The sequence below is a fragment of the Diadema setosum genome, chromosome 7 (assembly GCF_964275005.1).
Source record: "Diadema setosum chromosome 7, eeDiaSeto1, whole genome shotgun sequence".
In the NCBI taxonomy this organism is placed as follows: domain Eukaryota; kingdom Metazoa; phylum Echinodermata; class Echinoidea; order Diadematoida; family Diadematidae; genus Diadema; species Diadema setosum.
The window spans coordinates 36,474,348-36,499,943 of record NC_092691.1 but is presented as its reverse complement, the minus strand read 5'-3'; the positions used below and the strand labels follow the sequence as shown (position 1 = coordinate 36,499,943).

The 25,596-nt window shown below is 38.0% G+C and overlaps 1 protein-coding gene across 1 annotated transcript in view; it reads left to right on the top strand.

Annotated features, from left to right (window-relative positions):
- Window positions 1–25,596, top strand: part of LOC140230764 (multiple C2 and transmembrane domain-containing protein 1-like) — a 101,493-nt gene that overhangs the window by 25,800 nt on the left and 50,097 nt on the right. Inside the window, exon 3 of the mRNA XM_072310902.1 lies at window positions 24,996–25,419. Within this exon, the coding sequence (XP_072167003.1) occupies window positions 24,996–25,419 (424 nt within the window). The remainder of the gene's footprint in view (window positions 1–24,995; window positions 25,420–25,596) is intronic.

Below are 25,596 nucleotides of genomic sequence, written 5' to 3'. Positions count from 1 at the left end.
CGCGATCGTGGAGTCCTGTACTGAACAGAGAAGTGTATACGTATGTCACATTCTCATCGGGATCAGAGTCAATACCTTCGCGTGTCTTTAATTTCGCGAATAGCACCTGACTCGCGAAATTAGCGAAAATAAAAACCTCATGAAATATTCGGCGTATACAGTAAGCAACTCCACTGGCACACAGAAAATTTAATCGAGATAAACAACGAATCATGAAAATGAATGCATGAATGGGATGAGCAAAAAACAAGACTGTTGATGGAAAAGGTGTGGAGAAATGAGGGATATTAAAAATGCTGTCAAGATGAATTAAAGATGGGTCAGGAGATATCTACTCAGACGTGGAGTTAAAACTTTTTGATTGCTCATATTTACATGTTATCATGAAGCCATCATTGTTTATTAAGTGCTGATAAGTTATCAGTCAATCAACATCACATCCTCTATTATGTCATGACAGCAAGTCTCCCGCCGAATTTTTGGCTTGTAATCAGACAGCCAGTGTGTTAATTATGTGAGTGACAATATGTCTGGATATACTGCCCCTACAGTTTGTAAACATTGAGATGCTTCACTGAGCATTATGAACATCCATCCTCGTTCCACACAATGTCACTTTGTCTCAGTCTGACATAATGTCATTTAAAAGTCCTTTATCTTCAAAGCCCATGTGAAGTTTCTACGCATAAATCCGTGGCTTAATTCAGGAAGGAAAGTTTGTGCTCAATACTTATAATCATAGTTTACATGTAATGATTGCAGATCAGAATAAAGATGCAATTTAAAATTTGATTTTCTGGAATGTCTGTTGAGCATTTTTGTGTTGCTTTCAGATTTGATATCAATGAATTGGTCATATCACTGAGCACTTTGCATCTAACTTTAAGGATATTCTTGACATCTTTCTTATTCTTGTGCTATGTATGTCATGATAAAAAGCATATTCACAGTGTAAAATAAATATTTAGTCTAGACAATCAGAATTGATACTAGCTATACTTATGATACTGCAGCTCTCCCATAGACTCACATGTAATTACATTACACTCGCGAACCACAGCGAGTCGGGGCTTGAGATGAATTCGAGTGGAAGGAGTTTTGTTGCTGAATGAGAAAGTTTCCTTCGTTACAGATGTTGTCTGTTAATCATATTTTCACGCTATCAGCATTATTTTACTCTGGAGACGACAGAAAAATATTCAGTCTAAGAAAATCTGAATTGAACCTAACCTGAATACGATACTGCAGCGCTCTCATCTACTTACTCATAATTTCCCTGTACTACGCTGAATATTTTGCTTTTTGTTTCGCGAATTTAGTGGTGCTAACAAGCGAAAATAATTGAATGAGACGTACACGCATACGTTTTGCGTTCCGTGCATACTGTACTTCACAATCGTGAATTTAATCACTCACAAAATTGTCGTGAAGTCAGACTCGCTAAATACCTACGCTACATTCGCAAAGCAGTGATGTATTGGAGAGCTGTATTGAAAGTTTTCTCAAGAATTTTCAATGGTACCCCCTATCGTATTTGGTATCTACATAAAGTATATGCAGCGAACTCGCGAATGGCGAGCTTTTACCACATGAGGGCAGCATGCAGAGCTTTTATTCACGATCAAAGACAGACGTATATTTCGGCGACTTAACTGGCCGTTGGGCTCGCGAAAGGGTTAATATGACCCTGAAAATGGTTTAGAATAGTAAAAGATGATCACTTGGTATAATATGAAAATTTTTTGTTACAATGAAATATCCCTTTTTGTTTTCCGCTGGTTTGTCACTGTGATCATGTAAATCAGGGCACTGTTTCATGAAAGGTGTCAGCCCTGACAAGTTGTCAGTCTCTGACAATATCAGTAAAATCCTTGGTTTTGATTGGCTGAGAAGCTTTGGTCACTGACTGTTAATATGGTAATTATCAGAGACTGACAACTTTGATGAAACGGTGCCCAGCTGGTTTCACTGTCTGCTTCACTATAATGTGATACATTAAAATTATAAGCACATATTTTGTATTTCATAGTAGCTTGGTAGAGGCTTGTCCAACATAGTGACAACTAATGCATGCAAACTGGATTCTAGTTATGAAATTGAAATGAGTTTAATAACAATTAAAGTGACATGAAAAGTGTATTTCAAGGTTAAAGGGAAAATCAGGCATTTATTTTAAAATATCATTACCTCTGCCAAGGAGGTTATGTTTTGTTGGCATTTTTTGTCTCTTTTCAAAATAACTCACAAAGTAATGGATTTGGATAAAATTTTCAGGAAAAGTTGATAATGACACAAGGAACCAGTGAGTAAATTTTAGTAGTGATTCAGATCACTATCTGGCTCCAGATTTTAAAAAAAGATTTTTTACATTTGGAAATAGGGCCAACAAACAAGGGAATTCAGGCTGCCCATAGTTGAGGTGCTCATTGACCATTTGCTTGCGGCGCAGCAAGAAGCAAACTTATAGAGACACTAGAAAGGATTTTTCATCATTTGGAGATACGTATGGCCATTTTTAGCATTATATCATGTGTATTATGTGGATATGCATTGGTGAAAATTAGCTGCTTGGTGGAGGTCTGCACTCTCCTAAATAGTGCTTTTCTAGTTTGATAATAAATTACATTGACCAATTGTACACCTTCACAGACAACAGCAAGAAGTCGGTCAGTTACCTCTGAGGACCACTGACTAATTGATGGGTGAATTTGTTAGTGTTACTGGTATTTGGGGATTATATTTAGTGTGCCAGTCTCTAGTTACCATGAGGGACAAAAAGAGGTTTATAGAAGTGGGATTTGAAATGTCACTAACACCGAATGATGGGTCCAGGAAATTCTGCAATATGTTTGATTTACTATAGCTATCCAGCACAATCAGTCTTTAAAGCAAACTTCAGTTGTGAAAGATATCTGTGAATACGATATCTGTGAATACATGAACATTCTTGTACTCAAGCTTTACTTTGACTGTAAATATTCTCATACATGTATAATAGATTTAACTTTTTGGTTTCCTGTAAGTTGTAGTTCATTATTTCCATAGTGAAATCCATACATCTATGCTGCTTCAATATTTCCTTATGGATTACTAAAGCATCTGTCATATCATTGATTGTTTGTTGTGTAGATTGAAGTTCAAAACAATATTGTATGCAATTTGAGGGGAGTATATAGAGACAATGTAAAGTTGTTTACAAGTGACAAATGTGTGGCTCAGACATTTATGTAATTTGATAGGACAACATATGTAGCCATAGGCATTGATAGATGAGAAGAATCAAGTATGATGATCCTTGAAAGCATATGATTACTTTTCCGTGCATGGTTTGCAAACATGTAGTGTAGGCCTACGTGTTTATCTACACGGTCAACAGGCAATGTAGTCGATATCAACCTGATAAGTCTTGGGGGCATTTCGCTGCAGAAATTAATCCTCTTGCCATTACCAACCAGGAAACTCTGACTCTCAGCAAATAAAATTGAACCTCCTATTTCACCATGCACAAAACTACTGCTCTTTTGTGACTGATCCACATCAAATATGAGATAATCAAGATCAAATAATGTTAGAAGTATATTTTATCAAGAGCATTGTGCACAGGGAAAAGGCAAAAGCCTATGTGAGAATGAAGCCATCAGATACAGATATTGCAAACTATATATCGTACAGTGACATACAAGTAATATGGAAAATTTTGTAGGCATGGAAAATGCTTACATTGCAGCTGGAGGACAAGTACATATTATACTACTGTATACGCCAAATATTTTGTAAGGTTTTTAATTTCGCGAGTCAGGTGCTATTCGCGAAATTAAAGACACATGAAAATGATGACTCCGATCCCGATATGAATGTGACGCACTCATATACATTTCTCTGTTTAGTTCAGTACTTTACAATCGTGATATTAACCACTCGCGAAATTGTTGGGAAGTCCCGATTCGCGAAAATTTATGTTCGCTAAATATATGGTGTATTCTGTATTAGATGATAATTTTTGATTTGTGTTGAAATGTGATTGAAAAATAGTGTCCATTAGACCTGCAGGAACATTATGTTGCAACACGCCGTACTCTGTGGAACTGTTATAGCCCTTGTTACGGCATTGTGATGCGCCATCTCGTGTTTGGAAGATGGCAGTTTCGCATGGCTCGTATGGCAGCCAAATTTCAGCAATTGACAATAACATCCCAGTGCCATTTCACCACTGTCATGATGTGTTTGATATGATATCAGTATGATAATAATTGTCCCTTTTTTCATAATCATTCAGGGAATAATATGGAAAAAAGTAAGGTTGGCTCATTTGATCTGTGCAAGAAGTGGTAGGTAATTTCTGATCATTTCATATCGCTGACTTCAAGTCATTGATTTGATGTAAATTATTTTTGTGAGTTTGGGGCATAGTATTTGATTATGAGCCACACCTTATTTGCTTCGATACAATGAAGATGTCTTCCCCGAAAGAAAATAAGTACTTAGGTAATTACAGTGTTGTACATTACAATACAAGGGGATGTTGTTACTTCAGCTACAACAACTGTAAATGGCTAAGGGCAACAGTATTACAATATATAAAAAAGATACTCAAGGCGCTATACATAGAACAGAGTACATATCGTGTCATGTTACAACAGTATCACAGAAAATTATAAGACAATAAACCAACAAACAATATATACGTACACATAACACATACAGGTATGGTCAATTTTAATTGAAAATGTATGTCTTGAGATTCTTTTTGAAACCATCAATGGAAGATGCTTCTCTAAGAGATTTTGGTAGGCCATTCCATAGTTTTGGGCCCATATATGAAAAGCCCGATCCCCCCAATTACATAATTGTATGCTTGATTCGAGGTACCTGTAATTTTTGCAAGTTTGATGAACAGAGATTACGTGGTGGTTGGTGAAGATAAAGAGTATTTTGAAAGTAGACAGGGGCAAATTTGTGCAATGTACGGTAAACAAGAAGAAGAATCTTGAAGTTAATATGTTTTTCTACAGGAAGCCTGTGTAGGGACCGAAGTATTGGGGTAGTATGCACAGTTTTCTTCGTGAAAGTAAGTAATCTAGTGGCACAATTCTGAAGACGTTGCAGTTTACCGAGTTCTTTTTGTGGAAGGCTGCAAAACAGAGAATTGCAAAAATCTAGACGAGACGAAATAAGAGCATGCATCAGTTTTTCTGCTACTGATCTAGTTAAATATCTCCGAATTGAGCCCAGGTTACGCAAATGAAATCTTACAGATTGGGATACATATGAAATGTGGTCTTTGAATGTCAGATTTGCATCATAAACAACACCAATATTATCCTGGTGGAGCAACATGCTGACAAGTTAAAAAATGAACAGCTCCCTCTTGTGGTTATTGAGTTCAGTTTGTACCTCCGGTACAGTGGAAGATTTTCACATGCCATTGCCAAATATTGCAATAGATATTGGTTAAAATAAAAAAAACAAAAAAACAAAAAAACAACAACGGTAAATTCAATTTGCCAGTGTGATTGAAAGCAGATACAGTATAGTTGCAACAGGTATGTTTCATTAGAGAATTAGTCCTCAACAGACACCATTCCTCCTAGATTAATGTGCTTGTATTTGATATCAGACTGAACACTCATTAAAGGGATCGTATAGTTTTGGTTGAGACCTAAATTCAGATTTCTAACATTTTTTGGTGAGATAATGAGAAACCTCCTATGAAATATGAAAGAGCATGTAATTCTATGAGGAATTCACCATTTATTTGATTAAAATTGGTTTTGAAATAGCCGAGATATCCAAAAAGAGCGATTCTAATTAAGTGTGGGGCCCACACTTTATTACGATCGCTTTGTTTTCTTTACTTTGTTTTTGGATGTTTCAGTCATTCCAAACTCGATTTTCATCAAATAAACTTGGAATTCCTCTTAAAATGGTATGTTCTGTACTATATATTAAGTGTTTTCTTGGTATCTCGCAAAAAGTTAAAAGCCCAATTCTCATCTCAACCAATACTGTACCATCCCTTTAAGCCCTTTTCTCAATCCATTTTCTAAGCCCCATACTGTCCTTAACCTCAGACAATCCCTAGCCCCTTCTCTCACTTGCATAATTTGGAATTGTATAATTGCCACAACAAGGGCTAGAAAAATTGCTCCTCTTCCTGTCATTAACCTTGGACTATTGAGACTTTGAGAATATTCTTGACTGCACGCCTGAGCAGTTTTATAAACAAAATTCAGCTTGACTTCATCACAATCGTGATGTGGAAATGAATATGCAGAGATGCCAACTATTACGGATTTCCCGTAATTGTTACGGGAAATGATCACGATTAGGCAAAAAAAAAAAACATTGTTGCATTGGCGTAACATGAGATTTTCAAATAGGGTCGGTCGGGCGGATTTTTTATTATTTTTTTTTTTTGCTACCTGCATTTTACGTGTAAAACTCGTGCTCAGCTCGGTAAACAGTTACAACTGCTGCACCGAATGCGCTGTGTTCATCTATTCTACAAATCATTTATGAGGCCGATATTACTGGAATTATACCCCTTCACAGAATTTAAAGATATTGAAATCCCTATCCTGAATGTTTTCACTTCATATTTTACTATTTTGACTTAGATAAGATAGATGCAAATTGACCCGTATGTACGATCTTTTCATCGCACACGGCGATCTCTATTACAGTCCCACATATACAGATTCGTGTAAGTTCTCCACACAAGAAACCTACGGCAAAACTGTGCACAATACATCGCAGTCTGAATGCTACGTATACACTGAATAAATCTTGTTAGAGTACGTGTCCGTGTTGGAAACAGATGACGTACTGATCAAGGAAGGCTTATGCGAGGCGCTAGATCTCTCCCTCGTACATCCGATATTCCCAGAGCCGTTTCCACTTCCGGGTTTGTGCGATCGCGATCGCAATCAACAAAATATTTGATATCGATAGCAAAAAAAAATAATAAAAAAACATGGGGTCGGCGGAATTTTTAGGGTCGGGCGGGTTACGCCAATGCAACAAATTTTTTTTTTGGGCCTTACGGGAGTACCGAATGTCACCTAAAAATTACGGTTTTTGGAAATTCCGATAATGCCCTATCGCCAATGCAGCAAGCGCTATATCCATGCGGTAGGCTTCCCCGCCTCTCCCCGGCGCGCCCCCGGGCCGGAAGTGCGAGCGGCCCCGGCGCAGCGAGCCCTGACGCCCGAAGTTATTATCCCTGCAATTGCAATATACTAGCAGGACTACACACTGTACATGTTTCATTCTCCAGCCGGCCCGCATTGCCTGGTTGCCCGCATTTGTGTGTGTCTGTGTCTATGTACTCGACGTGTGTGTGTTCGTAGCTTCCATTATAGAAAAGTGTGCGCACACGCAATTCGCTGCTTGCGTACTGTGTACATGGAAGGGAACTTCGCGTGCGTGAATCCCTGTCGCCTACGGACCCTGGAGCGTGAGTACACGTAGTAGCTTAGCTACATTAGCCAGCTGCCACTATAGACAGTACCCTATTTCGTTTTGAGTCGGGGTAGAAGCGCTCCGTTGTGCAATGTCTGCTTCTTTTTCTCTACTTCTTCCGTTTTTCCCTTGCCTCCCAAGTACGAAATGATTTTTAGAGTGTTGTATGTGTGTTTTTGTAACGTTATTGCATCATTTTTCTGCAAGGAAGAGGTGAGTTTCTGTTCGTGTATTGTCTATTGATGATGTGCACTGCAGTATGTGCAGGTGAAAAGCGTTCGAACTTTCTTTCCTGAATATCGTGGAAACTCGATGTATTTCTAGGCCTATAAGAGGAGGTCTCATATAACAGAATACTTATAACAAACTATTTTCAGGTCAAAATGAATTAATTTCCCTTGTTTTGTATCGTTTATTGACGATCTCGAGGATCTCGTCGTAATACCGAATTTCCAATGTGCATTGAATTTAATTTTTGCGTAGCTTTCGGTGCTGCAAACTTTTGCTAGGGCCTAATCTTACTACAAAACTTATTGTTCTATTTCTGTTGTTTCTCACACCTCGTTTGGTACGATTTCTTCCATTTTATATCACTTTATCCGTTCCCTAAATGCTTTTAAATATCTAAACGTAATTCTTTCAAGTGTCTCGCACTGTTATTTTCGTAACGGCGATTTCTCCGCTTTCCTGCAATACTTTTTCGAATCGAAGCGACGTGTGTTGTCTTTTCTAAATATTTGTGTTGTTGGGAGGTGTTGATACTTTGTATTTGTTGTACTTATTTATTTTCCTCGGTGTTTATCTCGAGGGACTATGCGTGTTTCTTAATGTTAATAGGAAAAGGCAAAAATGATCTGAGTGATGTCTGATGGTGATGATGAAAACTATGCTGGTACAAAAAGACGTCTTACTGTGAATGCTGAGCGTACGTGCCATTCGTTTTATTTCACTTTCCCTCTTATTCTTCTTTCCCCCTTACTCTTCTTTCCCCTCCAAAGAATGATAAAAAAAGAAAGTACATACACCTCACAACAAAAAGATCCACGATCTACCAACCTTCGTAAAGTTAAATCTAAATGTTCAATATCAGCAAAGAATAAGGGGAAAGCACGAATGACAATAAATTAGTGCGAAGAGATTGTGAAATACTGAATAAACGCAGTCTCTTCGGCTCGAAGAAACTTGACACCCACCCCTCTCCCCTTGTGGAAATTTCCACAAAAGCAGGTGCCACACCCAGGTGCGTGCCAGACGAAAAAATGTGCGCACTGGAATAAACAGCGTGTAAATATCCTGGAAATATCGATCGAAGAACCAGCTCATTAGTTGAAGTAAAGGAATCATTCCAAAGATATCGTGATTCTATAGCCTTTCTTTTGGTGCATAGTAGGAAACATCAAACAGACGAATATAGTGTACTTAATCGAATATCTTATCTTCCCTGAACAATAAAAAAGGATCGATTAATCAGTCAATTGAAAATGCAATCACAGAAATACTTAAAAGGTCTCGTATGCCCAGACAAATTCACTACGATTAGGTCCAATGAGATGCAGTCATCACCTGGTTAGACAGCAAAATCATGACAATTAATTTCAGTTCACGCTCATCATAACTGCTTATTACTTTTCAAAGTTTTGGCTATCAACGTTCATTCGTAGGTGTTTTTTGTTTGTTTGTTTTGTATGTTTTGTATGTTTTTCCGCGTGAAAGACGTAATGACTTTTTCGTATCGAATGTAAACTCCATGTTTACCGTAAACAAGCCATTCAGCTCAGCTATGGCGCATTCGATCCATCGAACTTGCAGTAACCTCTTAGGCAGGAGCACATGGGTCTTTCCTTTAAACTCGAAAGTGATACCACGTGTTTGCACTTTGGCGCAACCACACACAGCGCGGCATTTTTGCAATCATCGTTATAGCAGAGTTTCCGATTCCAGTTAGGGTAAAAGAAATTGGAATACTTCGGAAAATACTGATGTTTAGAATCCAGTCAAATGAAAAAGCCTGAAAACAACGCATGATTATGTTTTATAGTAAACAATAGTTGGAAACACCGAAGAGAGTTTTGCATTCGCTCACACAGAAGCTTTCTTGAGAAGATGAAAGCATTCCCCCTCCCCTGCTAGATAGTGGAAGCTTCCATAACCAGCCCAGCAAGTTTCTGGAGGTACATACATGCACTTGTACACATGTATGCATTGCGAGAAAGCGATCAATCAACGCTGAACATTGCGTAGTTTGGATTCTTTATCATGCTGGTGTCCAGCTCGATACTTCGACATGTGTCGTAATGTTTTGTTTAGAGCCTGTAGGCCTCATATTAAATCGACGAGTTTAATTCAAAATAGCAAAAAGAGGGAGATGGAGAAATTACGGATTCTGGTGGAAAAATACGGATTTTGGAGCTGCTGAGTCCGGATTTGTGCTTCCTAAGGTTGGCATCTCTGAATATGTTCATCACCATTTTGCCTCAGATTGGATCAAGCGCAACCTATTTTTGTTGGCTTCCTTCACCCGAGTTTATTTCTGTTCTTGTTTTCAAACTCTTGAAGCACTGCGATTTGGTGCTCAGCATCATAATTGTGATGCTATTAAACCTTACCACTTTGCTAGGCTAGATAATCCTGTGACAAAAGACCTTTTGTTTACAAGCAAGAATTTTGTTTAAGTTTCTGTTTTTAAATTGTGTTTAAAGTACTTGATGCAGCAATTACCAGTTTCATGAAGTGTGCATGCAAGTTTATACACAAACTAAAACTCAATACCAGCAGTAACCGCAGTAGGAGATACAAATTGTAGGTAAAAACCAATCAACTGCGAGCATTGTTGGTGACAGAACAATGATACTACTGGTAACATTGTAAAAAAAAAAAACCCACAAATGTTAGACCTCTAGTACTACACCTCATATCTATTCATGAGAGTGCAGCAAAAAATGAATGAGTATTTAACCCTGTATTTGCCCATGTGCTTTTATAGCAACTTTATTTCAATGTGAAGTTATAAGATGATCCAGGCTATCCCATAAATTCCTAGGGTAAGTATGCTGCAGAAAATGTGATAATGTGTTCATCAAATTGGCAACACTGCATATTAACTGTGTATCCAAAACTTTGAAGACAGATGAAATTGAACTTTGTGAAGGATTTTAGTCTGTACAAAACTATGAAGAATACTTTATACGCCAAACATTTGTTGAGGTTTTTATATTCACAGATTTGATAAGTCAGGTGGTATTCACAAATTAAAGACACACAAAAATATTGACTGTCATCACATCATGAATGTGACATGCATGCAAACATTTCTCCATTCAGTACTCTGCTCCAAGATTGCAAATTTAACCACTCGCAAAATCTTTGGGAAGTCCCGAAAAATTAGACTCGCTTAATATATGCAGTACATCAATTTTGACCACTCTTGAAAAAATTGCTTTTGGTCTTCTAAACTATGTCTTGCCAATTTGAGAATCACTGATAGATTATGATTACGTGAATTAGCTAAAGTAATAAAAACATACATGATTTTACTGCAAAAAAAAAGAGAAAAATATACTAAGACCGAAAGAGAAGTTTTAATTCTAACTACCCTTTGAAATGCTAGGAATTGTTAATGATAAAGATTGTGATTAAAAGATGCAGCAACAAACCAGAGAAATTTACATTTCATGAACTTTGATGGGTCAAAGTTGTGCCAGTTGTGCATGATCTCAGACCACAATGATATAATTTGATAAGGAAAATTACTGAGGCTGATATTTGGTCTGTTAGCTTTAAGTTGTTGTTGTGAGTTTTTTCGCATTTTACAACACATGTCAACATCTTGATTTACATCAGTACAGTATTTGTACAATCATTTCCGCATTGCTATACAAGTATCATGTTTTCTGACTGTGTATTTGCTGCACTTACAACATGCAGATAGCAGTACCTGTATATTGATGAAATGTGATAGTATCGAGCTGTGTGAATCAGAGGTACAGTGTAGGTATACAAGTATGATATTCTCTGCCTTTGTGGCAGCAGCACTTTTGCTATGAAAATGTTATAAAATTTCATACTGCTATTCTGTGTGATTAAAGTGCAGATCAGAACCATGTGGGTATACAACTGTAATATTTGTCTCTGTTGTGATGTTCTTTTATCCTTACTGTGCTTTGTTTCTGATTATCGCACACGCTGATCTGCTTTTTTCACAGATTGGCCCAGATGTGTGGAAAGTAATTGTCAATAAATCAAGATTACTAAATTCCCTTAATCCCTCATGTGTAACCAAATATATGAAAACATGGGAGGTCATATAATAGAACAAATTGATCATGTGAGATAGTCTCAACATGGGAGCTCATGGATTACCTATTCTGCATCATCCAAACATGTAAATACCTGAACACATGCACATATGTCCTCACCAACACTTACATGCACACACACACACACACACACACACACTTGTGGAGGATCAGTAAAAGACAAAATATTTGATAACATCTACACCACAACACAGGAATCAATCTACTTTCACCAACATGAAATTACAAATCGTTACAATTTTACCAACATTAAACTTGACCACTTATTAACAAATCATACAGTGATCAAAAGATATGATAATGATATTGATCTCAGTGAGGAGCTATTACAGTATAAGATTACTGGCAAATTTAATTTATCCTTTAAAGAATTACAATAGTTTCTATTTCATGAGACTGTGGAAGTATTGTAGAAACTTAGTTTGTTTGTTTTTTAAAGAAAATATAAGAAATATAATATAGCATTATGGAAGCATTGTAGAAACATTGATGTAGCTTCAAACATGAATGAAATGCCTGCAGGCTACCTGCCCTGTGTGCCATGTGTGTGTGTTTGTGTGTGTATGCGCACTCATTTCACTTCCCAGTGTAACAGTATTTTTTGAAGTCACACTCTCGGTTTTCTTTTGGAATTCATGTAACTCGAGGAAGTACACTTGTATGTTCACATAGTCTCAGTTTACATACAATTTGTAGAAGGAATTTGAGAAGTAACTACAATGTTAGTTGCTTTGAAGTGCAAGGGTTTCTGTAGTGAGCAGAGCTCTCTCGATCTGACTATTTGCGCTGGTTTCACCGTCAGTAGTGCGTCGGTCGCAGTGTATCATCATCTGCGATGCCAGGCACTCACATCATCAACTAGAGTATATCTTATCACAAGGGACACTCACTTTACTCGGGAGATTTCAACTTCAGTGCATCGCGCATGTCACCAACTCTTGCAGTTTACGTGTATTGTTGTATTACCCGTCTATGATTGGCCAATTCAATCGGGCGAAGAGAGGGACAGAGGGATGTCGTCTCCCTCCAAGTTTCTCCCGCCGCCATGTGACATCCATCTCCTTGTTTGCGGGGAGACGGGCGAGAGATGATGATTAGCGGCTGAAGGAAAGAGGAGGCCATTAGTCACCGGAGTGAGTGCCGGCATCCTCCTCGGAGGTTTGGGAGCCCCGACTGTGTGGCTTCCTGGAGCAAGACGGGAGCATCCAGTAATACCCATAGCTCATCTGCATTGTGTGGGACACAGATATTGTTATGAGAGAGATATGTAGACGCAATCAGCAAGATATGACCTTTAATTGGTGAACTGTGAATCCATTATATGATTTCTCACGGGCCACATACCATCACTACCATGCAAAGGGAGATGATTGGAATGTCTCTATAAACTCATAAATTGAAGATATCCAATACTGACATCGTGACTGCTGTCATGTGGTGAATTGATCTATTTAACACTACATGTAACACTAGCCTCAGGAAAACATCATGCCCAAGGTAAGGCTTTTTATAATTTTACCGCTGTATTTGGGGAAGATTTGGAGAGTGCCTGTGAAAGACTGTCATCTGAGACTAACTTTAAGTGAGTGAGGTACCTTCAAGAATGATGGACACAGCAGTGTCGTGCATTGTCATTTTGAGTGCACTGTACTTTATATTGCAGATTACAGTGTATTTCATGTGCAGTGTGGCGGGTACATAAAGTGTATTGACTCTTTTGTTCACATGAGCAAATTAGCTGTTTGAACAGTTTACTTTCAGGTCAAATTATAGGAGTCAACAAACATGCAATAGAGTGTTTTGCTAAAATACATGTTTGGTCAAGACATATTACTAGCAAATACAAAAAAAAAAAAATCACAAATTAATTTATCAAATTTTAAATATTGCCGTCACAATATGCTATTTAGTTGTAATGATTACTTCATTGACTCACAAATCTGTTACTAAGTTTCTTCGCTAAATTTCTTTTTTTTAATCAAGTCAAAAATAAAAGAATAGAAAGATGAAATTACACAGAATTAAATCATACCTTTTGCATCACTCGCATTATTGCAAGAGCAATTTAGAATTTTAAGTGGAAGAAGGTATTGTATTTGCTATTAAAATTGATCTCTAAAACCATGATTATTATGCACAAGTAATGGTATGTATTGTATACAAAAATCAATCAAAGAATTTTAAGATTTACTCATCTACTCATCTAGATTTGTACAATATGTGCGGTTGGGCCCAGTATGAATGCTTTATGAACATAGTACATTTTCAAATTCTATAATAAAACTATGGTATGTTTGATGGCTAGAAAAACCTTCTAGACATTGTTCTGTGTATAAATTTGATTTTGCTTAAAAGGTTTTTATAAGTCAACTTGATCATTGATTGGCTGTTCACTCTAACCCATTTAATGAAAGACTTGCTTAATACATATACTGTATACGCCAATATTTTCGCATACAGATATTTTCGCGAATCACGATATCAGTGGCATTTTCACGTGTTGTTAAATTCGCGATTGATACTACTAGTAGTAGGGTCTACTGCCAAGCCAGAGAAACACGTTCAAACACTTGCCAACGAACTCGTAACGTTTTTCCATTTGCATTGTGACTTCCCAAACATGACAATAGAAAAGACACAGTAGAAGATTTATAAAATGAAACAATAATTACGGGAACTTGCAGTGAGACACTCACACATGGCATTCACAAGTACCTACCAAATGTTGCAACAAATAGATGTAGACTACAAAGTTTCAGAGCTGTGCTAGCGCTAGCGAAAGTTTTACGTGCATCCCTAGGCCTCACCCAACCACGTCGAGCCGGTGTTCGTTTGCGTAGGGTAACGTAGCACGGAGACTGTACATTTTAATGCACGTTTATCATCATACTGCACTTCCAGAATCGGTCGCACCGTACGCACTTGAAGTGGAAATTAGCGTACTAGTAATAGTATGTGTACGTACTGGCCGGTGTAACAGCCGTGTTCTGGTCCGGCCAGCGTTGGATGCATTTTGTCATCAATTTGTACATAAGGTGAAAATAACAGCGTATACAGTAAATGTAAATATCAAGCTACTAATAGTTTTGTGATGGGGAGTTTAACACTCGCTTTACCTTCTTGACCTATTAGCACAGATGACCGGAATCTAATGGTCAGTGATGAGGGATTATTTGTTCTTCTTAATCCCTATCGTGTCACCATAGTCTGCATCTGAGTCATATAGCTACACCTGAAAGGGTTTCCTAATCTACAACAAGGTGAAGTTTGGAAGCTTCATTAAATAAGTGATGAAAGAGCCTGGCAAGTTCAGCTATTAAGTATCTTGGTACGCAAAGGGCTAATTGTATTCCCCCTCCTTCCTATGTGCATGTACACATTGCTCAATTGCATAGTTAACAATCAAAGACTGCAATGCATAATTGCATTATGCAGGTGTGTCTCTGTGTGCTTCCTCCATCCATCCTGTGAGGTTTCTCCTCTTATGACCAGACTGATAACCACAGGTAGACAGGTAACAGCGGGAGATGCATGCTGCATGTCAAACCATCGATGCGGAAAGAGAGCGTAGCTTTCAGTGGGGTAGATAGGAGATCTGCATCCGTCTTGTCATTCGATTTGGCAGCATACATGCCTTGTTCTCTCTCCCAGAAAAGTGAGAGCACACTTATTTTATGTAATTCTAATTGTTATATCTGTCTTAAAATTCTCAAACTGTACCTTCTTCTTTCCTCTTTCTCTTTCTTATCAGCGTGTAGAGATGTTTTTATGTGATAAGCACTATGTGAATATTGTGAATTATTACACATACAAGCCACTTTTTCGATACAATAAAACCATGTATCAATATTCCTGCAAGGGGTTTACTTAATGACATACAATATTGTTAGCATAATACCTGTCCTATGCATTTTACATTACCCGTATCAGTGGAGAAAAAGAGTACAATATTGTTTCCAATATTGTACTCTGCTGTCAATATCGCACTCAAATGTTTCTTTATACGCATGCGCAGTATCGCTTGCAAAGAAAGCAAAGTGCAGTGGCATTGCGCGATGAGGTTGAGAAGATGCACGATGAGGTTGAGAAATGCCATAGGAGTACGCGTAAATCGTCTGTGCTGTCTGTGGCCGGCAGTCGCTCGCTGATATGCTCTGTAATACCAGTATAGAAGCTGTTCTCTTTGCTCTGTACTGTACTGTACTGCACTGTGCGTAGATACACGTCCGTATACAAGTTGAAAGGTTAGATTTTGTAAACAATAAATGGTGAGTGAAACCCTTTTTCATTTTTTTTTTTTTTTTTTTTTTTTGAAATTGAATGTGGTGTTGTCGTGGAAAGTGGTTTGCATGTATAATAGTAATAATACTGGATTTCTTTCGTGGTATATTGCATTCATCAACATGAATATTGCACTCGTCTTCGACTCGTGCAATATTCATGTTGATGAATGCAATATATCTGATATACATGTACCACTCAAGTGCATCCAACATTATATGATTATTATCATTAATTTTGAAAGAAATGTTAGCAGCATTACAATACCAGTATGCAGTTCAGATGATTTATACTACGGACTAGTCTTTTCAGTAGGATGTAGTTTTTTTATCTTTTTTATTCATACAGTCACAAAATATGTTGCCTTTTGGTAATTCCCACTCGGTCATCTACCATAGAATGGGGGGGGGGGGGGAATGAATTATCATTCTAATTTTAAAAAAATGGTATTTGACTTTGTACACTTAGTTTGGTGTGGACCCCGTACTTATAAAGATTTAAGTGTTTGTGAAATTGTTTCTTTATTAAAGGAGAGTCTTCTCCCAAAAAGGAAAGCTCTTTTTAGGAAATTTATGAACTTAAACATATTTAATAGAATAGAAGATTACAAAGGATGACAAGAATGATGGCTGATGAGTGAAACTCAGAGGCATTTCTGTTGAAGTTATTTTTTCCTGAAAGGCCATTCTAGTTGGTAATGTGAACATTTTAGCTCTGAGTAGTTCATGAAGACATCGGCATTGGCTTATGACTAGTCCAATAAATTAAATGGAATATATGCAGTCCTATTGACTCACAGTTTATAGTTCTAAGCACTATTACGACTTCAGCCATTCTTAATTTGATGAAATTCATGAAATACCATTCTTGTAGTTTAAAATAGATGAAATTATTCTTTGCAGATTACGTACAATATTAGATAATCTTGAGATGATGTGACTGTTTTGAAAAATACTCAGAAACAATTTTCTATAGTTTGATTTCATTATCATTTTCAAAAGTATACCTCTGATTGGCTCATAGTCTTTCAAATTTGGTGTGAAAGAGGGGCCGATGTAAGATGATTTTTTTTCCCTTTAAGATGAGAGTAATTAGAATCATCACCAACAATTATCTGTTAATTTAGGTAGGGGAGGATGAAAGTGAGGGATGGTTGGGTTTAGCAGCAAAAGCCTCAGAAAGAGAGAGCTAGGGAGAGCTAGACAAAGTGCACTTAACCCCCACTCCATTACTGCATAGGCTTTGGCCAGACCTCATCCTGGTTAGTGCACTATGTAGGAAGTTTGCTCTCACAAATTTAACCCGTTGAGGACGAGTCCCAGAGTATACTCAGGCAGGTGTCTATAGGAAATGCATGTTGTAGCAAAATCAGTCCATCCTCAATGGGTTAAAGGGGGATATCTCCCTTTAAACACTTGTGTCAATTTGATAGGGAATGTTGAAAAATCAGCCAAACACTCAGTGTAAAAGCATGGAGCTTGGTAAAAGAGAGGAAAATTGGACAATCCATTCAAAAGTATTTAAAATTTTAACATACCCAGGGTATTAAATCCCATTTGCTGTCCTCCCTTGATTGAAACACTATGATGTCACAATATTAGAACAATATGAGTAAGAAGTCATTTTTTCTAGAACACAGAAAGAGGACTTCACCTCCACCCCTCCAAAAGCATGGAGAACAATGTAATCTGCCATTAATTCCCAGTAATAGATGAAGGGAATGCTTACCTTTCATAAAACATAGAGCTACACGTATGAGGAATTTGTGTTACAGTTTTCTGTATTAATATAAATCACTCTACAGTTGTTTACAGAGTTTACATCTCTCCCAACAGCACATTGGCATGAATCCAGATAAATGTTTCAGAGAAACTCTCCCTTTAAGATTCAAACCTGAAAGAGTGAAATTTAGAGGGAGTAAGCATGCATTAAGTGTGTTTGACTGCTTGCATTTCTCATTCTGGTGATTTGACTTCTCAAAAGCACTTGTGTTAACCCTTTATAGGCCCTTTTACACAGCCACCAATAGTTGTGATTGTTTGGGTCGTGATTTGAACCACAACGCAATAAAACAAACAAACAAAAACATTTGTGTGTGTGTGTGTGTGTGTGTGTGGACATAATAACCTTGTGACAATCAAATCGTGATCTCTGCACCACTAAAGGGGGTATCTCACTGAGCGGCGAACGTTTGCGAACGTAGCGAATTTGGGATTTCGCCAGGGTTCGTAAAGGGTTGCAAAAGGTTCGTTAACAGTCGCAAGAAAGTTCGCAAACGGTTTTTATTGTCGCAAACAGTTTTTCTTGTCGCAAAGAAATTTTGAACATGTTCAAAATTTCTTTGCGAACCTTTGCGAATTTGTATTTTCGCTAACAGTTGCAAACATTCGCAAAACACTTGTAAGAATTCGCAAACGGTCGTAATACGGTGTCGCTAACATTTTTATTTGATTCGCCACTGCTAGGGAACAAGTAACCATATGGTTCGTATATAAAAGCTTCTGAAACAGACATGGTTCCACTCTAAGAAAGTTCTTGAAGCTCTTGACATCTCCATCATGTAATTGCTGCAAGTCTGTCCTCTGCAACCACTCTCTGACCCAAACAGTCTTTCTTTTCTTCTTCCTTTCTTGTTTTTCTTTATTTTATTTCTCTTATGCTGCACAATAGCTGTAGCAGCAGCCTGACAAAGCAGCTCTTCAAGGATAGCAACACCTTGAGCCTCTTCTTGGCAGAAATTTATTTCCATATACTGGAAATCCATCTTGAACGGTTGTCACAAGAGATCTGAATTCAGTGGAAGGTTTTACGTTCGTTTTATGGATCTGACTATACATAATCGCCTGGTACTTTTCTAGGTCCAAGAACATTCGCAAAATTGTTGCAAAGGATTTGCAAACAGTTGCTAATATTTGCAAAACTGTCGCTAACATTTGCAAAACTGTCGCTAACAGTTTGCAAAATTGTTGCTAACATCTGCTAACATTCGCTAATAGTCGTCATCTGTGTTTCGCAAACACTTTCACAAACATTCGCTCAAGTGTTGCTAATTGTCGCTAAACATCGCTAAAAGTCGCTAACTGTCGCTAATGGCAGAAGCGAACCTTGATTTTTCGCACACGTTCGTCAGAAAAGTTGGCGATTCTCTAATTCGCTACGTTCGCAAACGTTCGCCACTCATTGAGATACCAGCTTTAAAGACCAACGTTTGTAAAATGGTTGTGCTTTTTTCTGAACAGGCACTTAAGTTTTCTGAAAAGTTGTGATTATTTGTGGTGCGAAGTGCATATTAATGCTGTGCAAAATCATACCAGTTTGTTACATCCCATAATGCAAGGTGCACTGGACAGTCAGTTCAATGTCAGGTCAAACTCCAAGGCTCACCCATGCACAGTTTGGCCTCGCTCAAGCTGGTGCAATTTTAGTTGTAATTTTTCTTCATGAACCACTGCGATTTAGATCGTGATTCTTTTCTTGCCTGTGTATGCGTGAACCAGAGCGCAAAAATCGGCAATTTGAATTGCGATCCAACTCATACTTTTTCAATGTGTGTGAATGAGCTGTGTGTGTCCAGGCACTTTAAATGGCTTAGCTTGCCAAGTTTGTTCATCAGCTAATGTATGCTCAGTAATCCATCCAGATGACAAAGCTGTGAAGATTAGCAAGACCACTCATGTGTAGCAATGTGTCTCCAAGTCCAATAGGAAGGCCATTAGGACACAAAAGTGATTAGGGGGATTAGCTAATCTCTGTTCACTGACAATTAGTTTCCAGACATCAGCGCCAATCAGCAAAAAAGCAATCCAGCATACATGCCAATTCATAAACAAAGCACAACAAGGGTTAAAGTAATAGAAACAAACTTTTAAACAAACTACCAATCTCCAAATCGTAAGATGCACACAGAAGTTGTGAAGCGTGTCTGATATTCATGTCATACCAGCTCATTTCATAGCATTCCACATTTCATACGGACCTTGCAGGTTAGATTTTTAACCCACTGAAGATGGACTGATTTTCCTATATAACACACATTCTTCATTTACCCCAGCCCAAAAATATTTGGGATAATGGGAATAGTCTTCAGTGGGTTAAAACTTTAATATGAAACTGTACCCATTGTTCAACAGTGCCTTGAAGAGGCGGATCATATGATAACTACATTGATAGTGACATCTTCGCACTAATCACTTTCAATGTTTGGACCATTTTTGGGAAAAATATATGTGTCATGTATGCCACTAGAACAGTAAAGCAGTTCCTTCATCTCTGAATGATTTTGAACTAAACATTCATTTCATTTTGCCACTTGCAAGTTGACAGTCTCCGTGATGTCAATCTCATGTTTGTGACTCAAATATTATGCCGTATTTACCAGTACCTTCTACACTGTATAAGGTAGGAAGTCTATGTGATGCCAATAGCAAGTGCTTCAGCAAATTAACTACTGGTTTCATTCTTGTCAAATTACGGCCGACCTCTTTAATTTACAAGTGCATTGCTTGTATAATGGATAGCTTGCTGTTGTATGCATCATCAGTCAGTGACCCTTCTGGCATCATCAATTTGCTATCAATCAAATATTAAACAATTTGAATTTGGCCATAGCACACATTTTATAGGGAAAAGACCTACCTGTAGTCAGTATGATTAGTTAAACCCATACAGCCCCATTGACAACGTATCTATATATAAAGACAATATTATTAGCATGTTGAGATATTAGTTCTTAGTTGGTTTTTGTGGTTGAGAGTGGCATTAAATGAGGCTTTTTAAAGGGGGCTCTATATAATCAGTGCTGGCAGCATTTTATCATGCAGTTAGTGTTTTCATTGGGCCATTCTATTTGCACGCAGTATGTTTTAATTCTCACATGTACAGGAACATACTGATGAAAAAAAATCAATGATGTGATCTTAGAGCAATATTACTGCAGGCAGTAGTGGGTAGTATAAGGCAGGATGGGCATGTATGTACGTGTGTGCTAGGAATTGCTTGAGAAAACATCTCTGGGGAAATGATTGTTTGTATAGCATTGTTTGTTTAATGAAATCCAGGCTGTGCCAAGAGCTATGTACAGGGTGTGTGTGTGTTTGTGTGTATGTGTGTGCTTTATATATTTGATGTGCAAAATTGGTGTGTGTACATACATGTAGAATTGTGTGTGTATTTGTGTGTATGTGTGTGCACCTGGTGTTGGGAGCCCTAGGTATAGTTTAACCTCTTTATGCCTGTCTGAAATGTCCTCTTAGATAGTGCCATTCCTAAATATTGATCACAGTGATGGTTATGCTAAGCACTCACTTGTCATGCATGTATTTTCAGCATGAAGCTGGTGATGTTGCATACTATTAAAACTGCATGGATGTCAGTTTTCCTGTCCTGTTTTCTTTTGTTACAATCTCAGCATCCTTAAAATCGTGCCAAAGTATATAAATAAGGTATGTTTCTGAAATTTATGCAAGTGTGTGGTGGCTCTTTATAAAAGCACTGTGCATTTGCACACCTTTATGTGTGGGGTACATGTATTCATATCAACATACAGGCCCCTTGGAATGACCTTGAATTATGATAGGCATACGCATGTAGATATATTTATAGGCCCATCCCTATTTTTACTATAATTGTCACTGTACTGCTACTATTACTACTTCCACTGCCACTACTACTACTACTACTACTGCTACTACTACTACTATTACTACTACTACTATTACTACTACTACTACTACTACTACTACTACTACTACTACTACTATTACTACTACTACTACTACTACTACTACTACTACTACGATATTACTATTACTACTACTACTACTACTACTACTACTACTACTACTACTACTACTACTACTACTACTACTACTACTACTAATATTACCACCACCACCACTACTACTACTACTACTACTACTACTACTACTACTACTACTACTACTACTACTACTTCTACTTCTACTGATGATGGCAATGATGATTATGATAATGATAATCCAAAAGGTTTTATTTGCCCACGAAAGCTGCTTTCATATGTTTTCCCAGAAGACTCTGTCATGTACCTTTTGGCCTACACCATAATTGCAAGGTGCCCCTTGTGTACATTTGGATTGAGAGGGACAAAGTTGATAAAAACCTCTCGTCAGAAAATGTACTGTACACACAGGGCAGGGATGTGAACCAAAAACACTACTGTTTTATACAAATCCAGTGTCTTATCCACTTGAACAGAATGCTCCCTCAAAGAAGATCCACACTGGCAATAATCCATGAAGGTGTTTCACAAAGAAATAAATGAGACTCAGCTCATGCCTATGTAAAGGACAAGTTCACCTTCATAGACATGTGGGTTTGTGAATGCAGCAATATTAGTAGAACACATCAGTGAGAGTCTGAGGAAAATCTGACAATCCGTTCAAAAGTTATGAATTTTTGAAGTTTTTGCTCAGTCATGACTGGACGAGAAGACTACTATGGCTTGTGATGTCACATGTGTACAACGGCATAAAGAAAGTATAAAGAAAATTCAACATATTTTTACTTTTCTAGAGCAACAAAAGAACACTTGTCTTCTCTCTTTCAGAAGGCAAGGGGAATAATATTACCCTTAACATACGTCAGCAGCAAGTCAAAGAAAAAACAAAGAGTAAAGTTTTGTGAAATTCTCTTTTCATTTTCCTTTATATCGTTGTACGCATAAGACATCATACACTGCGGTAGTCTTCTCATCCAGCAGTGACTGCGCAGATACTTAAAAATTCATAACTTTTGAACAGATTGTCTGATTTTCCCCAAGCTTTCACTGATGCATTCTACTAATATTGCTGCATTCACAAAACCCACATGTCTATGAAGGTGAACTTGTCCTAGCCCCAAATCATGCATAACATTTAGGCACAGCGCTTTTAAGTCACGTGTACGCCTGACACATCATACAGTGCTTAACACATGATCTGTGAAAGTAAAACCATGTGTAAGTTTGTAAATTAGACTTAGGCTATTTCAGAAAAGTGGAATTTATTGTTAAGATTTTAGGACTCGGGATCAGTGGCCAAGATGCAAGAGATTATAACATAATTACCCTGTTGTTCATATTAATTGGCAGATAGGTGTACATACACTGTAGTTTAAGTCAGTGGTCAAAAGCCAATGTAGCTCAGGGCAATCAGCACATTGATATATCAAAGACCACTGCTGCACACAAGTGTATTGAAGTCCGGTAAGGAGTATGAAAGACTTCAATAAAGTTTGGTTTTGTATTGTTTAAGTATGTCAAAATCATTGGAAAATGGTGTCTTCATATTCTATGATGTACAATGTATGTTTGTAAGATTTAAGGTTGTATCCTGTGTTAGGCAGGGGTGACATTGTTGTTTAGAAATCTAAAAATTCTTCAGCTGGCATATAGCTTTTGATACACAGAATATTATTTGAACATCGTGTTGGCAAAGACTCAATGCCTAGATGTCAGTAAACATCAGACTGCTGTGAAGCAGTTAAAAGACTCTCTCTCTCAAAAAAATGTTGATTAAGCCCATGGCAGACGGTACCAGCACTTTTCCACGAATGAGGCACTAATAGAATTTCAATTGATACAATTTTGCTCACTTGCCTTATATATGATATTAAAGGTTGACATGTAGTTGTATTCCCTAAAAAGTAATTGCAGTGTCTGTTGAATTTCCCAGCAGTTAACTACTCAGTATTTTGATGTATTTGACCTCCTTTGTCTCTGCTGGTGTCTTGTCAGATTTTGGCTTCAATTATCATCGTTCAACAGTCGGAAATGTTTGAAAGCTTGAAAGCATGTGACAATGTTCTTTAATTGCAGTGATGCACTGAAAATGGCTGTCTTGAACATCATCGCTACTCATTTTACTGTATAGACTGTGTACATGTGTAACTCAATCTGTTTCCTTGTGTAGAATTCATGACAGTGTTTGTTTTTAAATCAGTATTATGACTCCTTGGTCCATAACTGGCAGATGTACCTGATGAATATTTGCTGTTCATTCAGGGTATTCTCTACACCAACTGTGCAGTGTGTCCTTTGAATTGTCGCAGAAGTTAAGTTGCAATGCTGTCATACGAGCCGGGGGATCAAGTTTAATAGGCCTCAGTGATATCTTCTCCTGCTGGCGTATGATTTACAGCTAAGTTCCTGTTTTTTTGTGAGGGCATGGTACTGTGGTACATGTACATGATAGCCATTGTCCCATGTTCACACAAGGTTGGCCAACGTATTATACATCAGTAGAAGACCGACACAAGGTTATACTACCACACCTGTCTGTAGGGCTATTCTTGGTAATATGTGAATAGAATTGTTATAACCCAGTGGATATTGCTAATGAGCTGTAATAATTATATAGTGGTCACGGATATCTCTGGACTGTGAACATCGGTAATGATGCATGTTAAAAGCTCTACCAGCACCTCTGTGAGGTGAAATGCATCAGCCGTCACCATACTGCAAATGGACTTTCTCTAATATTGTCAGTACTCGGGCATTTTGAGTCATGCTGCAAAATGTGTGTATTCACTGGTGACGATGAGGACACTTTTATGGAGTTTTTTGCGAATTTGCAGTTTGTGGTGAGTAGCAAAGTAGTATGTCAATGGTAGCTCTCATTGAATATATTTTCTATTGCCACAACTGTATGTGTGTTATCTTTCTTTACAAATACCTTGTTCTACCTTACCAGTGTTCACCATTCATTGAGAATTGAAATTTGTTTGATGCATCCGGCTTTCATGCAAAATTCACCAAGCTTGATTGGTCATTTTGACTATCATATAGCAAACTGGTGAGGTAGTGTTAATTTTGCGACCTTTTGATACACAGTATATCTGTGTTTTGTAAACTTCATGAAATTATTGATGAATGCTTTAATACCGACATAAGATTTTTGTTCTCTACATTGTTTCTTCTACCAGCCAACCTCAGTCAGAAAACGCCTCCTTGAGAAAAGGCATGGCGGAGATGACCACCACCATTCACAGCAGAATGCGACCACCTCGGACAGTTCCAGCACGCCCGCGGCTCCTGTCGCCGGTGGCAACCAGAACAACAACCAGCAGATATCTGGCAGCGAGGAGGACCCCTACCAGGGCAGGAGAAGTCGAGAGTCCTCCCTGGGGGCGGGACTTGTGGAGACGGGCCTGGGCCTTGTGGATGGGCTCAATGGGTCCATGGCCGTCGACGCCCAGTTTGCCATGTCGGGAGGTGCCGGTGTCAGTCTCCAGGAGATGGAGGAGCGAGGCATGGCAAGCCTTATTGGCGTCCCTCAGCCAGGCCACTTCTACCGGTTGGAAGTACACTTGAAAGAGGGTAGAGAGCTTGCTGTAAGGGATTGGAGTGGTGAGTATCTAAAAATACAATTCAACTCAATTTCATACTTTTTGAATATTTCTACATCTTGACCTTTTCACTGCTTCTTCCAAAAACCAGACTGATTCTGTTTTTAGATAAACATGTGGCATTTGGCTTAAATAAGGAAATTTATTGTGGGAACAGCCCAATTCAGTGTACATATCC